The sequence below is a fragment of the Lipophrys pholis genome (genome assembly GCF_963383615.2).
Source record: "Lipophrys pholis genome assembly, chromosome: 13".
Lineage (NCBI taxonomy): Eukaryota > Metazoa > Chordata > Actinopteri > Blenniiformes > Blenniidae > Lipophrys > Lipophrys pholis.
Window position 1 is genome coordinate 12,476,183 of NC_137632.1, and position 16,805 is coordinate 12,492,987.

The following is a 16,805-nucleotide window of genomic DNA, read 5'->3' on the forward strand; positions in this document are numbered from 1 at the left end:
TATGCATGTTTTTAAACTGTGGGAGGAAGTACCTGCATAAAATCCACAAAGAATAAAAATCCAGATAAAAATGAAGCTACCAGAACATGAAAATATACCAAACAAAGAGTTTTAAACTGCTACAGTGCAACTATGGCCCCTTTTAGCTCCATCTGGAAGGAGAGAGCTAAAACTTCTCAATATATTTAAAAAAATTTGTTTACAATGAACTGTCAAGTATTATATCTTTGTTCAAACGAAATAATATACTTGCATTCTCTAAGATTTGATGCAAACATTTTTTTACAAGTGATGCTGATTTATATTCATATTCCTTTATAAAGAAACAACATAAAGTGCAATATTTTTAGTGGTATATTTGCTTTGTGAAGGTGACTAAAATATCATAAACACTACAGAGCAGCTTTTAATCACACATGTTATGAAGGTGTTTGTAAAGACAGGCACAGCTCAGCTGGTCAAACAGGTAGTTTCTCTTCTTGATTGACGGTTGGACCGCCCACCTGTGAAGCATCTTGCATGGCAGCAGTCCTCTTTGGTTTGTGAAGCAGTGACACAGATCATGAAAATGAAGTAGTAAAATGCAATATATAAGTCAAGTCTTTTTTTTTCACCATCAGACATTAAGAAATGAAGCCACATGAAGAGATCGGTCGACTCCAAAGGAGTCAGAAAACAAGTTCAACTGACAACAAACGACTCAGTACGGTTTAGGATTCAGCAGGGTACATCTCTGTTTCAGCTGTAAAGGAGAGTCTTTGAGCTGTATATTGTCCAGGCAGTGTTTTTCATGATAGATAAAGATGAAACTTAAGCTGATTGTTACCGCATTTCTTTCAGCCCTTTGTTAATTTGGTATTACTTTCTAGACAATCTACTATTTAGTATCCTGTACGTCTATATAAAGGAATTTTATATTAGTTTATGAATTAAGTTTGTTTTAACAAAATAATTTCGAAATTATAATGAATTATTAATGTTTTAAAAAGTAACAAGATCACACATTAAACCTGTAAACACAGAGGAAACCAATAATGAAATAATTACATTACAGCACACAAGTACATCTAAAATATTTAATATTTACAACACAAAAGGTTTTCAGACATTTACGATATGCCAGGCTTTCAAAGAGAACTGTGCTCACATGAATTAAAAAGTTAAACATTCATAAACCTCTGCATGCTGATGTCAAAATAAATATTTGTATACAATTCAAAACACAAAGAAATATCACAAACTTAAATAGTATAAATACTGTTCAATACAAAAGATATGAAACAACTGGATATGAGGAACACTGAGACCTTGCAGTTTTAAAGCGTCAGTGAAATGATATGCAACAGCCTGATAAATGAGATCTCACTAGAATCTGTAATTTCTTCAATTGTTTGAGTAGGACATGGTGTGAAGTCGGCATGACAGTGATATGAGAGGTGCTTCACCCGCCAACAAATACTGTTGCTTAAATATCACAAATTACTGTAATAAAAGGCTTAACAAGTCAGGCAACGACTCCTGAAACAATATCTCATTATCTGGTACATCATTAGGTCCTTCATGTGATTGCTTGTATTGAAGGAAATCCACACCAACGTAAGCACTCGCCATGCCATGATGCAGCGTCAGAGCGAAACATTTCAGTCCCTGAGTGGATTCAGGACCTGCGGGGTTCAAGTCCATGAGAGAGCTGTGTCAGCGTCCTTTGGTTGTCGATCACGTTGAGCTGACGCACGTAGGTCCAAACATCTGGGTGGTTCTTGCTGGTCAGTGCTGAATCTGGACCTGATTATGTTGGACAGATGAGAAAATAAGTATCAGTCAGATTTTTCTTTTTTTTTTTTTTTTTATGTTTTTTTTTTTGATGAACAAAGGTATGTTATAGATGTGATATAAACAGATCAGGCGGAACTTACAGAATGACTGACTCCTGCAGTATCTCACTATCTTCACTGTGTTAGCCATCATCCGCTGCAAGACAGAGAGATATCATTACCGATAAGTATCATCAATTAACTGAAAAAAAAAAAAAAAACACTTAAAAACACACCAACTGGTGGACAATAATCTGCACCTGCAGAGCCTCACCATTTTCTCAAAATTGACCAAATTGTCAATAAATGTTTTGTTGCCCTCGTGAGTAAATGTCATGTCTGGAAAGAGAAAAAAAAACAACAACAACAAGAGATTGATGTTAAAAAATGAGAGCAATTTGAGAGGTTTGAAGCGCTTCAACAGCAAAACAATTGCCGTATACGGGGCCAAGGGGGTATTATATTAAAAATAAAAGAATCATCCGAGCAAAAAGGTTTGACCTTTGATCAGCAGGGGCATGAAGGGAATGATGGGAGGTTCCAGTTTGGTGACTGTCAGTCGGTATGCTCGGTGGTTCCTGGACGGGTCCTGTGGAAACAGTCACACTGTTCTAAGATTCACCGTCACCGTGTGAAAGGCATCAGTCACAATCCTGACATGTGGCAATGCCTCTGGACCCACAGCTGACTCTGCAAGGATTCTGATTTACATCTCACTATTCACACCGGCAGAGAGCAAAACCAGGCAGAGGGGGAGATTCATCGTGTCAAATTGTTGTTTCATCTCACCATCAAGTTTTCAAATTCTCCATAAATCTTCTTGAATTTGCTGGGAAGTTTCTGTGAAAACAAATGACAGCGGTTCACTTGGAGTACTGCACATACTTTATTTCATGCCAAGTAGTAATGGTTGCTAAAATTTCTTCACAATATGATCATTCTCAACTGCTGTCGGGATCCACAGGCCGTAATAACGCGCATGATTCTTGAGATGCTCTTTTAGTTCGACATATCTGGCAAGTTTTATTTATATATTCTTCAGTTTTCATAAATCTTATACAGAAAGTTTTGCACTAAAGGTATTTTTCTTTGCATTAACCTCTGCTACACTCACTATGAATTTGGTACTAAAAATGTGGGTTGTTAAAAACTCTTTCAGTGTACATACAACATATTTCCTTTTATTGCAACCCTAAAAATAAAAGGGGGAAAAAGAAGCATAATTTAAAAAGGCATCCCTCAGCCCATGAGTACTCCTGCGGCTCCCTCTCTTGAGGCTCTTTAAAAAGCTCAGATTTAACATATTATATTTGTTAAAAAGGCCACAAAGCTTTTTCCTGCTGTGACTCTTGTTTTGGGCATCCGGAGCTACAGTACATGTGCTGACATGCACACAAATACAGGAACATTTAAAGGGGTAAATAACTTTCCAATCGTATAAAATTTACTGTCATGTGACATAAAAAAAAAAAAAATTCTACCAAATACAAATGTCCATATTTTGTGTGCGTAGTGTAGATTTGGTAGATATACACACCTCCCAGGTTTGGTTGAGTCTGCACACAGCCGGGTTGCTCAGCCCCATGATGATGGCAAAGAAGCCGTTGAGATTCCTGTACTCCTTGCAGCTTTAACAGATTCAGATCGTAAAGTTAGTGTCACCAACACAAACAAAGTGAAGAGAAAGGACTAAAACAAGATCATCTTACTGGGCGGCGATCTTGATGAACTTCTTGAGGAGCTGCACTCTTTTGCTCAGCTGAGAACACAAACAAATTTCCGTGACCACCCAGAACTGAATTTCGTTGAACCTCCTCAGGAACAGGTCCAGGTTCACCGTGGTCTTCTTCACATACTGTCTTCCAAACGTGTGGTAGATGAGTTCAACCTGGAAGATACATAAGAAAAGCAAGAAGTCACAAAATTGTGCATATTTTTTATTATATTGTATTTTTACCTGCTTTTTTGTGCAATACATCCACCCCCATATTCTGTACATGTCCACACTTATAGGCACCGTGTGCATATTTTTTATCATATTGTATTTTTATCTGCTTTTTTTTTAGTTTCTGCTATGTGTGCTTTCTTCTCTTTAATATCCTGTTGTACCACTGCAAATTTCTCCACATGTGAGATAAATAAAGGGATATCTTATATCTTATCTTATATCTTATTGTAATTTTTTTATTTATTTTTTTGCTTCCACAGACAAACTACTCTGTCTGTGTGAAGTTTGCATGTTCGTTCCAGAGTTAATATGAGGTTAATTGGTGACCCTAGAATTGCCCCTTGGGGTTGACCTGTCCCTGCCCTGGATGGATGGGTTGCCAGGTTGCCAGGTTGCCAGGTTGCCAGGTTGCCTGGTTGCCACACACACTACAGCAATTCTGATCATGTTTCCCCAGGCAGGCTACGATACCTCATGTACACAGCGGAAAAGCTCCGAGTCATAAGAAGTCATGTGATAAGCCACATCCTTTGAACTCATCAACTCGAAGCTGGCCAGAGAGCCTGAAGAGGGGCCTTCCTGCTCAGGGAGAGGCGTCTATAAAAACACACAATATTTCAGAATGTGTCAGGATTAACAACAGTTATTGAGCAACAACGATGCACTGAATCTGCTGGTGATTATAGATGATAGAGGAAAGACCCATGAGCTGGTAGAGTTCTGAGAATATGTTCACTAACCAGTGAATCCAGCTGATCCCTGCGACAGGCAAACAGCCGTCCATTGATGCTGAGCGTGGAAAACACTGACACGTCGTTGGGCTTAAGGACAGCTTTCTCTGTAAAAGGATCACAGACAACTTAGAATAATTTGTACTATTTTAGGGTTAGCATTTAGATCACCCCTTCACCTTCTGACCATTTCTGTCAGAAATACATTTTCATAATTTGTTAAAATACTGCCAATTGTGATTGATTTAATCAGCTTCAGCTGACATTACACAGTCCGATTGGGCAAATACAGATTGTTTAAAAAAAAAAAAAAAAAAAGAAGGCACAACTTCAGGAGAGCAAGAAGGAACTAAATAAAACTGCAGAATGCAAATTTATTGGGATATTCACATGGATTCACAACAACAGACTACATAACAGAAGGTGAATGCAAACCAAGAAAGTTTACAATATAGTGTCTTTTAATGTCTCTACTGGCGACTCTAAAAAGCTCATGGGACTGATTGTGTGTGATTGTCTCGCTCTGTTCTTCTTGTGATGTCTACACTGTACCAGTCTTCATACATCCTGAACTGGAGTCTGCTCCAGTGGCAGGGACCTTACGCTGAATAAATCAGTAAAGAAGACGGACGGATGGTTCCCTGGTTGGACATGCAGATGTTCTGTGATAATTACCCTTGGCTAATAGAACATCTTCAGCTTCATTTATTCATCTTTTGTAGTGAAAGTTCAGTAAGAAAGGATAAATGCAGAAACTTTCATCAGCACTTTATGGCAACAACAGCAAGGAAACATCACGACAGTAAGAAGCAGCTGCCGAAATCAATCCTTGTCCTGATCGTTATGAGAAAATCTGATCCCAGGCTTTTCATAAGCCCCTTTAAAATTGATTTGTTCAGCACCTATTGGAGCGGCCATTCACAGTCAACACACTCACCGCAACAGGCCGCTAATTTCCCCACTAAATCAGCCCGGATGAATTAGTAGAGCACACTGCTTGGTGTAGCCCCCTCGCTCTCTCCAATTATTTGATTAACAAGTAGCCGCGGCTGCTCTCACCTCCTGCCGAACTGAGGTTGACCAGCAGCAGGTCCTCTGCTGACCCCAGCTTGTCGGCCACAGCACTGATGACCTCCCTGACTGAGGCCGCCACCGAGGCTCGGATCGTGGTGTAGGTGTGGTCACAGCAGTAGACTTTGAACAGAACTGGAGGCATGAATCAGAGTAATTAAAGCAACTGTCAACAAGGAGGAATGAAAGGAGTGGTGAAGCCGCACAGCAGAGTGCGAGACAACAAGGTTAATGTTTCTTTTACAGCCCAGAGGTCAGGAGATACGATAGAACCTTTTGTATAACGAGCTATTTCCCTATATTTTCTGTATCAGCAACGATATTTGCCACTACTTGGTTTTAACCAGTTGGGACTTACACTGTTGTATGTTTTTATCTTTCTGGTATTTGTTAAAGTAAAGAAGAAAAATAATCAACCAGTTCAGTAAAAGCGAACATGTTAAATTAGAAAAAAATCAACTTTATTATTTGTTGTTTAGTCGCAAAAAGATGTCTAACCCAGAGGATGCAGTGGGCCTTACGTGTGCAGTGGAACAGAAAATGACCTCTGTCACATTGTCTCAGCTGTACTCGATTACATGTAAAAGTACTGCTCACAAAATAAGCCATCTTAAAGTAAAAAATACTCTTTTCAAAAAGTGTTAAAAGCTATTAGTCAGCAGGCGCAAATTGTTTCTTAAAGAAGATAAAAACAGGGATAATTTGTTATATAAACAAATTTACTGGCTACAAAATCAAGATTTTTTTATGTAAATCAAAATGACCAGAAATTGCCTGTTTGAACATTTTCCTGAGTTTCTTGAGTTTTGAATGACAAGGTTCAAATGTCACTAAAAACAGGAGTGTGACTTAAACAGGACAGTGTTGTTTCCTACTGTTATAAAATGAACAATAGCATGACTCTGTGTCTGATGGACTTAAAACCAAGTTTTAAAAGGACGAACATAGGTCGGATGGTGCAGCAGGTATAGTATTATATATTGGTGGACAACCATACACAGAAGCATGTCGAAGCTTGTTCTTTACTCACTTTCATCATTGCTCTTGATTGGCTGACGTCTCTGAAGTTTTTCATCTCCCATACTGAACTGTCGCAGCAGAACTTTGTGCTGCGGCAGAATAACACAGTCAGCTTCACAAGCTCATACAATAAAACTTTGAAAAACCTTTAAACTTTGGACAAAGAAGATCACTCATGTACCTTTTTCTGTGAGGACTTTGCATCTTCGGCACTGAAAAATCAAACATTAGAAGACAACAAAATCAACTGGAGGGTTTGTTAGTTTGATTGGTCACCAATGAAACAAAAAGAAACGAATCAGAATCCCGACGGCATTCAAACATGACCATGATTATAGTGTTTGATTTTTGTTTTTTTTAATATTAAACATCAATAATAAAAGCATGGACTCACTTGTGCTTTACAATTCTCTCCAGCTCTGTAAGCTGAACCCTGAGGGCAGGAAGTGCTTTGGCATCATTAGACACAGCCATGAAAAACTCCTGCAAAACAACACAAGCTTTGAGTAAAGAAATGGCACGGTAGGTAATAGGTCATATTTCAAACTGTAATGATCTGGATTTCACCGAGAAGAAAATATAAAATCCCCAGGAAGTACATGTACTTTGTGCGTGAACTATAAATCTTTGATTTTTCCAGCTCTGCACCACATTACATCAGGAGATCATCGGGGTCATTGTTTATACTGGAGAAACAATATCGTCATCAGCTCAAGACCAACAAACTAAACAGCTGTGCAAATATCACCATGTTGCTGTAGACATTTGTTGTTTAGATTGAACAGCTATTCAGACGCTAATGATGTATCTCATGCAGTTATTGTTAAGTTCAATGATTATGTTTGTTTCTAATTCTCCTTTCTGTATGTCTGGCACATGTCTGTGTCTTTATAGTGAAGGGATCTGTCATTCTTTGATGGTGTAAATCGTGACTAATGCAGCGGAAAACTCTGAGAGACATTTGGTGTCTAATTATTCGGCAGTTTTAAAATCCAGGTAAGTTAATGTCACAATTGCACTTTTCAAAAGACTTCCCAAAACCACAGCTACAAATAGCCTAACTTGTACCCTCACTCTACGTCGACACTTTTTAAAACTGGAATGTTTTGGTGAAAAGTCTGCATGACCAGTCCAGGACCACCTTCGTAGTTATCGGCTGACCTCAAGAAAAGCCAGGGAGGCATCCTCCTGCTGCAGCTGATCTCCATGTAAATCAGCCCACTGCAGGACCAGGCGGATCACCCTGCGCTTGTTGTTAAGTGTGTAGTCCAGCATCTCCTGTTCGGAGCCCTGTGAAGCCTGGGCGTGGTAGTTGCACAGCAGTTAAAGATCAACAACAGTAAAATTACAACAGAGCGACCCAATCGAAACTTGCAACTCAGCTTTACAGATTGGAAAATGACATTTTGTCGCACAGAGAAACATAACACTGGAAGGATATTGAGCGATCAGGACTGGACACAGTTGACTGTTGGGTATGAAGACGCAGTGCGTGAGCACAAAGTCATCCAAAGCTGAGTCTGGGACAGAAACAAAGACAAACACCTGTCTTTTCACTGACAAACCACATCAAACAGCGTCATCGGGCCTTGAAGCACACGGCCCTGTCGCTGTCACCTCTGCAGGCAAACGAAAACCATATGTATCCACACGAGCACGAGTAATTAGATCAGCTCTGTGATGTGTGCCTAATTATAGGCGAGAACAAACGGGTCAGTGCAGTGGTGGAGGACACAGACAGAGTTAGAGAGAGTGGAGAGAATAAATATGCTGCATAGGTGAAAACCCTTCACTTTGGATGATCATCATATTGATAGATCGTATTAGGTGGCTCCAATCCCACATGCAGCACGTGGCTGGGTGAGCGGTACCTGACTCTGTGAATTGGGAATCCAATCGCATCATTTCGAGGAGATGCTCCAAAATTTTCTCCGGCGTCCCAGACATTATCTTGTATCTGGAACAACAGAGGAAAAAACACACCCTTCACTAATCAAGAAACACTGGCTCTTAATGCTTAATGACACGGCTATGGCCCTCGACTGATTTATGTTACTTCAATGTTCCTCTGTGATTGCTTCATTTGATAACAATCCTATTTACAATCAGTGTTCTTGGCCAGCTGAGGATGAAGAGGAGTCTGGGCTAAGTGTTACAAGAGAAGCCAAAAAATAAATAAAAAATGACATGGGGGCATTTTCTGTGTGAAGGAGAATCAACACAATCCAGCCTCGGCTGGATAACAGCATGACAAGAGGGAGCCACACCAGCAACGCTGTGTCTTCTCACTGTGTCCCCCACTCATGGGGGAGAACACAAGACTTGACACTCTCATGCGTGAGGAGTGGAGTTGATTAGAGGGCGACCCTGAACAAGTAATTGTGACTTGCCAGGCCTTCCTTTCCCTCGAGACGCCAGGCCATCATTACCATTAATATGTCTCTCCATATTAGACTGGGGCAGTGACAGATGCCTCTATTAGGATAACAGTCATGGCTGCAGTGCACAGGACTGCTGAGCTGGTGCTGCAGAGTTTTCACCTGCAGGTCAGATTGTCTCGTGCTGTTCACTAAGGTTTAAGGCTGAAGTATACGGCTTTATTGTTGTATATTGTGGACGTGAACGGTAGTAAGAGTAGCAAAAATAACGTGCACAAACAAACACCTGTTTTAAAATAGTCAACCTTTTTATACCTTTTTTTTTTTTTTTTTGAAGTTGCCTCTTTTACACTGAATATGGCTGTGGCCATTATTAAAAGATTGTGTGGTTCAAAAACACCAAAGGATATACTAAACATGGATTAATCTCAAATGAATGAATGAATGAATGAATGAATGAATGAATAAATAAATAAATAAATAAATAAATAAATAAATAAATAAATAAATAAATAAATAAATAATTAATTAATTAAATAAATAAATAAATAAATAAATAAATACGCCATGGTATGCATGTTACTTCTTCTAATCTGAGAAACATTCATTTTTGTATTTGCTTTTTAGGAACATGTTACTAAAAAAAGCAAAATACAAACCACCGGCAGGTTCCTAAAATGAATCACCACGAAATGATGAGGTATAAAGAAACATTTATAAAAAGTTTTTTTGGAGTCAATGCTTTACATGAAACAACATTCTTGTGTGCGCCACAAGAAGACGGAAGAGGAAAAGTTGTGATTCTGTATTGTTGTTCACTCTCTCTGGCTATTAAAGGGTTGTAGCTAAATTTAGCTTGGACTATAATTTACAATAAATACTTTCTCAGTTATACAATAAGAGCCGTCTACTGACCTCAGCTGTTTTTGACCACTGCCCAGGTTTTATAGTATAAAGCTTGTTATCTGCAATCTTAGTAAAAGAATAAATAAATAAATAACTTCCTTTTATTGAACCTGGAGTTGGGTTTTATTTGTTTGAAGGGTTAAATGTTCGGAACTGTAACAGGATGAACTTTAACTGTTGATTAAAGACGAATTGCAGGTTACAAGTTAAAAGACTGGTCAGACAGAGCCACTGCATGATGTGTTTAGCGTGAGCAATGTGCTGGGTGTGTTTACTTGTAATGGGAGGCCGAGGATCCTTGGACAGACGTTCGACTGCTGCTTAGACTTTTCTCTAACACCAAAACATCCTGACCGTGTTCCTTCAGGCGAACAGTGTTGGCCTCCACATCCTTCAAAAAGATACATGAAAACACAGCCTTTCAATATTTATATAAAGACACAAGCTGTACTGTACACGAACACTGTGTGATTTATCCAGGCCTAACCCCCACTATCACAAAGCTGTGATTATGTTTACTAGACACTGAAAGCTCTGTGGATTTTCACTATGGTTTTCACAACTAAGTGGAAATGGCGTGTAAAGACCAAGTTTATATCATGTGTGATTTATCAAGACTATTTAGAAGCACTTTTGATATAAAAGATAATAATTAATAAAAATTATATATCATTATCACGCTATAAGACTTCCATATTTCTTTTGTTTGAGTTTAGAGATCTTATTTTGTGTAAACATTACAAATCTACAATTTTGTTAAACGAGGAGATTCGAGCATCCCAAGCTACATTACATGTTTCAAATCATATTCTGTTATTGCACTGTCCAAAACAAAAAAAGGTGTCTTCTTTTTAAATTCTGCATAGACTTTTTTAAAGTATCACTATTACATATTTATTCCAAAATAATCTCTGACGCTGTAGTCTGATTCAAGAAAGGAGTTTACGAAGCAATCTTTGCTACCATATGGAAGTAACTATCTGGCTTGCATTCACAGTTAAACATCAATCAGAAAAAGTATTCATAATCAATATAAATATTTAGTAAAGTAACTAAACTAAGGGGTACAGAGTGCCGATGTACAGACTCAAAGGAAACACCAAGTACCTTTCATGGCTGCATTACAGAGTTTTTGCCAACAGAGGGTGACAGTGCTTTTTATTTTCACTGAAAAAGTATCAGTCAACACTATGAAGTCACTCACCCTCAAAATCCTGTTGAAGTCCTCCTTGTCTACTCTCAGGAAATGACAGTTGTCCTCCCGTAAGACAATGGACGCAGCACGGGGGGCGTCATTGACGAGAGCCAGTTTCCCAAAGTCATCCCCTTCGTGAAGCGTGCAGACAACTCCCTGCACAGGTCAGCATACAAATGAGTTATAATGGGGGCATGAATCAATGCTGTGGTCAGAGAAAAATAAGATTAGATATTTCAACAACTGTACATGATTCTGATCATATCATTCGGGAGACATACATACTTTTCCGTAGATGACGACGTTGACCGAGCCCTTTAAAATGATGTACCATGACGTGCCCTCGTCACCCTGATTGAATACTGACGGAGAAAATGAACAAAGAGGAGCCTCAGTGATCTAATACGCCATAATCTGGGACGTGTAGGATTAATGGCCTCAGGTGCTCGGGAAAAGCGTTTTGTGGATGACATTACTCATTACTTACACACTGTTCCTGCCTTTGTGTGGTATTCAAATATCAGCACTCCCGCAAGTTCTCGCTTTACCTGTGCAACAGAAAAGACCGATGCTCTTAGACGTCACATGAATTTAGTGAACATCCAGGGGAGGTTTTTTGCAAATGTCATAAGCCATGTTTGAGTTTCATTTGCTTCAAGCAGCAACACAGACACTTAAATACATTTTATGAAAATTGAAACAGTGAAAATGACAACACGCACAGGTAGGCTACAACATTATCACCACTAACCAGGAACGTAACCATGACTAACTCTTTAACATGGCACCGGTGGGGTGGAACATAGTGATCGTTTTGTCCAAAAAGTGTAGGAGCCAAATTGTGATTGCTCGACAACTGGACAGTGTAGTGACCAGAAAGTATATTCCTAGTTTGAGTGTGGAGCTTGCACAGTCTCTCCAGATTTCCTCCTTTGCTCCACTGAACTTTTGTCCCTGCATTGCCTGTGCGTGTCTGTCAGTGTGTGTGCTTCTGTGTTTTTCTGTTTTAATCATTTGATGGACTGGCAATCTGCCCTCTGAGTTGGGTCAAGCATTTTAAAAGATGAAGGGATGGGACAACAATCTCAGAGCATCTTGAATACTGCAGCTCTTGCGGAAGAATTCCTGATTGGGACTGGCCAACATTTATCAGAAGTGGTCAAGGAAAGGAAAAGCCAGTGTGGTCCGAGCCATCAAATGACCTCCTGCAACTCATCAGCAAAAGGTAACATATCTATCTATCTATCTATCTATCTATCTATCTATCTATCTATCTATCTATCTATCTATCTATCTATCTATCTATCTATCTATCTATCTATCTATCTATCTATCTATCTATCTATCTATCTATCTATCTATCTATCTATCTATCTATCTATCTATCTATCTATCTATCTATCCATCTATCTATCTATCTATCTACAGAGTGCGTACTCACAGTAGTGGATAGATGGGATAAGGCCTTAATATGCAACAACTCCTCATAAATGATCTCCAAGTCATCCGCCGTCCTTTCAGATGGGCTGAAAGAAGGAAAGATATTCATGAAATGAAAAGCTATTACACTGGAGTTTACATTGATTTGGTGATTAGAGCTTGTGAGCAGTACTGTTTGGTCAGAATCATCCTCATGTGGGCATCAGGCCCAATTTGAGAAAGGAGGAGCAGAGTGTCCTGCAGCTCTTCTTGGCTCTCCTTCCTCTCTTCCTCAGTGGGGAAAGGGGCGTCCTCGAGCTCGTCATCCAGGAAACGGTAGAAGAGATACTTGTCCTGGAAGCTCAGCTCCTGGTCGACTGCACCGCAGTAAAAAAACAGCACAAGCAGCAGAGATGAAAATCAAATTTGTACTGAGTTGTTGTGTGTACGCAGACGCAGACTCTCACCATGGTTGAGAACACCTTCTTCCAGCAACACCTGCCACATGCCCACAGCCTGAACGCGAGAGTGGACGCATGAGCCCTGCTGCATCTGCCAGTCAACCAGCTCTGTCCCCACGCAACACTGCCTAAAAAACACACAGGTCCATGTATTTGTTAGTTTTGTTATTATGTGACTGTCTTTTCATGATTCGTCATTGTTTTATTTTGTTAACAGAGGTTTGTGATAAAATACCTTCAGTGATCAGTTGTTTTATACATCAGGTATTCAATTAAATTAATTTAAAAATACATTACATGTTGCATGGGTTATATTGTTCTATTTATAATAAATATTGCCATATACTTGTATACGTACGTTTTGAAACAGTAGCTATATTTCCAAGAAGTACCATTAAGTACCGTTAACAACCAAACAAACATATATTTTCTTACTTTTTTAAATAATTTTTGTAAAGTTATTTCAGTAGAAACATTGATTTATTTGTCTAAACTGAAGTTAACCCAACTTCAAATGTTTCACAAGATGTTTAATAATTTCATAATGATGTTCACTACAACTTCGACTGGATCTTCTCATGATCTAGATCACGTTTATAAAATATATTTATTTACTACTCCTTATCGATCCTCATTTGGATTTTTTCTAAATAAATTTTACTGCATTTTACACATCATATTCATAGTTAACATTAACTATACTGCACGCACTAGGACTGCAGGGTCAGGGGCCCGTAGTGGTAAACCTGTTGAACCTGGAAAACCTCAGAGTACCAGCAAGCTTCTCTGACCTCTGGGCCACCGGTGTCCTACATTTTACATAAGTATTATCATGTGAGGGTTGTCACCACAAATCAATTTATCATGCTTTTTCAGATTATACATGTGTTGGTAATGACGAAGGCTGCACGGTGGTGTAGTGGTCAGCTTTTCTCGTCTCGGAGCAGAAATGTTGTGTGCTCAAATCCAGAGTGGGCCTTTCTTTGTGGAGTTTGAATGTTCTGCCTGAGCACGGGCTTTTTCCAGGTACTGCAGTTTCCTCCCTAAATATCCATCGTGAGGTAATTTGGTCAGCCTGGATTGTGTGTCGACGTGTGTGTGGGTGTCGGTCTCTCTGTGCTTTCCCTGTGGTAAACTGGTGACCCCGCCTTCACTCATAGTGAGCTGGGATTCAGCAATCCTGAGCAAGATAAAGTGGTATGGGTGAAAGTAAAAACGAGCATTTCTTACACAATTTAAAAAGGTAAACTCAGTAGTATAAAGGAGATGAGCTCTGATGAAGGAAAATGATGACAAAATCAAAAAATAGAACTGATTTTAATTAAAAAATTTAAACAAATTAATCTTTATAGCTCATTGACTAAAATCTAAATAAAAAAACAAGCAGTAACTAGGTCATATGTGATATATACATTTACACAAATTTGTTTGGACTTTTTAATACGGTGCAACTCCTAGCATGTTTAATCTATTTCCTTTTTTTTTGATGTTTACCAGTGTACTTATGGACTCAAATGCAACATACTGATCACTACTCACCTGTACGTCTTTAAATGGTACTTCCTGTCTCTGATCATGTGTGGTGCCCTGGACAGGATGGCGTTGCGGAGAATCTTCCCAGCGCGGAGGATCTTCTCCGAGGGAACCTGCCCGTTAGAACCGAAGTCAAATCTCTGTGCGACAGAGTTTAAATGTTCACCTGTAACATAAACATGTGACTGACCCCTACACACAGAAGGTGCTTGGGTTTACTACCTGAGAAATGCATTTAGGGTGGGGTTTGGCTGGACTTTCAATGAAAGACTTCTGCAAAATAAAATGAAACAAAAAAAAATGAGAGCAGTTGAAATTAAAACAAGGGTGAAAAGGGTGAGGTTTGCTGCAGAGTGAAAATCTCCTGGTGAATGTCATTAAAAGACATCAGGGTGAGAACACGTTGAATCAATTGCCCGTGTTTTTCCTCACTGTTGCTGTATGACGCACAGCTGACGGTCTGTGTTCGCTGGCCTTCCGTTTTAATTGAACCTTTAGTTTTAGGTCCACAGCAGTGAGCTGCCAGCAACTTGGCAGATTTGTGTACATTATATAAAAAGATATAGACGCTGTGTGTTACTGTATGGGAGTGCTCTCTGTATCTCTTTGGGGTTTTTTGTGTTTTTTTCCTAGCGGAGGCCAGGAGGTGGTCTGCAGGACTGTGACATTTAAAATACATTCGCCATGCTTCAGAAAGCAGTGCAACTCATGCATTTATGTCAGGACTTTAAAGCCCCATCATTCATTGATGAGAAATAAGTCCACTAAGTCACCAAAGTAGGAGAGGTTTACAGCTAGTATTCCTATATGTATGTTAGAGTAAACTGAGGCATTTTGTGCGTTACATAACTGGAATATAATTAATGGGTTTGCGTCTTTTCACATGACAGAACAATTGTGTTGTGACGAAACTCCAGACAGGAACCAAACAAAAGGCATCATAAATCTGCTGTAGTGCCACATTATCAAGCCGGTGGACAGGAAATGAACGCTGGAGAAAGGTGGAGCAGGAACTGCTCTGGACACCTTGTTTATAATTAGACCAACTTTTAAACAAACCTCACATCCCTGCTCATTTCCACCCACTGCCGTCGAGGCGGTTAACAATGAAAGATGCTGTTCCATCAGGAAAAAACTTGACGAAGTGACGACAGAATTAGTTCAACTTGTTTCCAAACATTTAAGTTCCATTTTAAGACGGGAACAGAGCGAAGGAGCCAGCATTGTCTCAAGGCCACAGCCTCTCGTGGTCTTTCATAATATGTTGTAGTGGTACACAATATAAAACATTTGTTCAATAAGTAATGAGTGTGTGTCCCTGTCAGAGGAATTACCTTAGTCTGATGTTTGGAGACAGAAACAAACGAATTGTTGCTTATGTTCTCTTTGTCCGGCATCCCTGATGGAAAGAGTGGAAACATAAACACAGACAGGCTTGTCTTTTTTATTTGACAAAAAGAAAACACATAATTCCAACACATTGATGGATATGACAATATAGACGTCACTAAAGATTTACAGCAGAAAATGAATTAATGATAAGCTGTCTAGGTTTTTGCTGTTGTTGGAGAGTGAAATATAAAATGTTGAAATCATTTTGCGTAAATGCATTTGTTTAAAATTTTCAGATGAATGTATAAACTGCAGTGAAAATCATCCCATATAGTTCAGTGAGTGATTTGTGTGCTTTTTTACTAAAAAGACTGTTGCCCTTAATGCACAATACTTTTTATACAATGTATATATTAAATTATTGATCGCTGATGTGTGTGTTTGTTTTCAGTGGCTGTTGTATAGAAAGTAGTAGTATTTACTTTTACTTTTACTCCGGTTATATAAAATATTATAAAGCAGGTTCCAGAATAATAAAACTTCCTTCTTCTGAAAATCGATATTAAAGGGTTAAAAACAAAAATGGTTAAATTTGCAAATCAAAACCAATAAAGAGGTGCTTAAACCATTGCTTTATTCGGCATGACAGTCCTGCACAGGGTTTGTTAGGTGGGTGTGGTTATTACTCCGTCTAAGGGGCTCTGAGTGTCTGCTGTGTTGCTCCCCTTCAGGACAAACAGCATAATCAGTCGAGGCTGCTCAGTCACAACTGTATCTGCAGGGGAAACTCAGCTATTCTTAGACTTGCTTCTGCGACTGTCGATACCACAAAACCAGACACACAATCCACACAATGCATGAAAGCCAGGGCGCAAAATGTAACATTATGCTTGGGGCGATGCATTCAGGAACACTGCTCAAGCGTCTGTTGCTTTGACTTTGTTCACTGTATCCTCAGTGTGTGCTGCATGCGTTCATTTCCTATGTGTTTGTGGGT

General features: G+C 39.2%; 1 protein-coding gene across 2 annotated transcripts in view; it reads right to left on the reverse strand.

The window, feature by feature from the left end:
- Positions 1–1,069: 1,069 nt before the first annotated feature.
- rapgef4a (Rap guanine nucleotide exchange factor 4a) overlaps positions 1,070–16,805 on the reverse strand; it is a gene marked incomplete at its 5' end in the record, with an annotated part of 37,994 nt that continues 22,258 nt past the window's right edge. The window contains 26 exons of one of the 2 annotated variants that reach the window (XM_080477995.1): positions 1,070–1,785; positions 1,917–1,971; positions 2,089–2,153; positions 2,316–2,403; positions 2,604–2,654; positions 3,352–3,442; positions 3,524–3,702; positions 4,234–4,359; positions 4,503–4,600; positions 5,553–5,699; positions 6,595–6,673; positions 6,766–6,796; positions 6,979–7,067; positions 7,746–7,883; positions 8,013–8,104; positions 8,456–8,541; positions 10,144–10,259; positions 11,073–11,219; positions 11,349–11,425; positions 11,551–11,611; positions 12,505–12,589; positions 12,676–12,859; positions 12,950–13,071; positions 14,483–14,589; positions 14,699–14,749; positions 15,811–15,875. In XM_080477995.1, the coding sequence (XP_080334121.1) occupies positions 1,658–1,785; positions 1,917–1,971; positions 2,089–2,153; positions 2,316–2,403; positions 2,604–2,654; positions 3,352–3,442; positions 3,524–3,702; positions 4,234–4,359; positions 4,503–4,600; positions 5,553–5,699; positions 6,595–6,673; positions 6,766–6,796; positions 6,979–7,067; positions 7,746–7,883; positions 8,013–8,104; positions 8,456–8,541; positions 10,144–10,259; positions 11,073–11,219; positions 11,349–11,425; positions 11,551–11,611; positions 12,505–12,589; positions 12,676–12,859; positions 12,950–13,071; positions 14,483–14,589; positions 14,699–14,749; positions 15,811–15,875 (2,558 nt within the window). In that variant the 3' untranslated portion in view covers positions 1,070–1,657. Of the gene's footprint in view, positions 1,786–1,916; positions 1,972–2,088; positions 2,154–2,315; positions 2,404–2,603; positions 2,655–3,351; positions 3,443–3,523; positions 3,703–4,233; positions 4,360–4,502; positions 4,601–5,552; positions 5,700–6,594; positions 6,695–6,765; positions 6,797–6,978; positions 7,068–7,745; positions 7,884–8,012; positions 8,105–8,455; positions 8,542–10,143; positions 10,260–11,072; positions 11,220–11,348; positions 11,426–11,550; positions 11,612–12,504; positions 12,590–12,675; positions 12,860–12,949; positions 13,072–14,482; positions 14,590–14,698; positions 14,750–15,810; positions 15,876–16,805 lie in introns of both variants that reach the window. The other variant, XM_080477994.1, reaches the window with a different exon arrangement.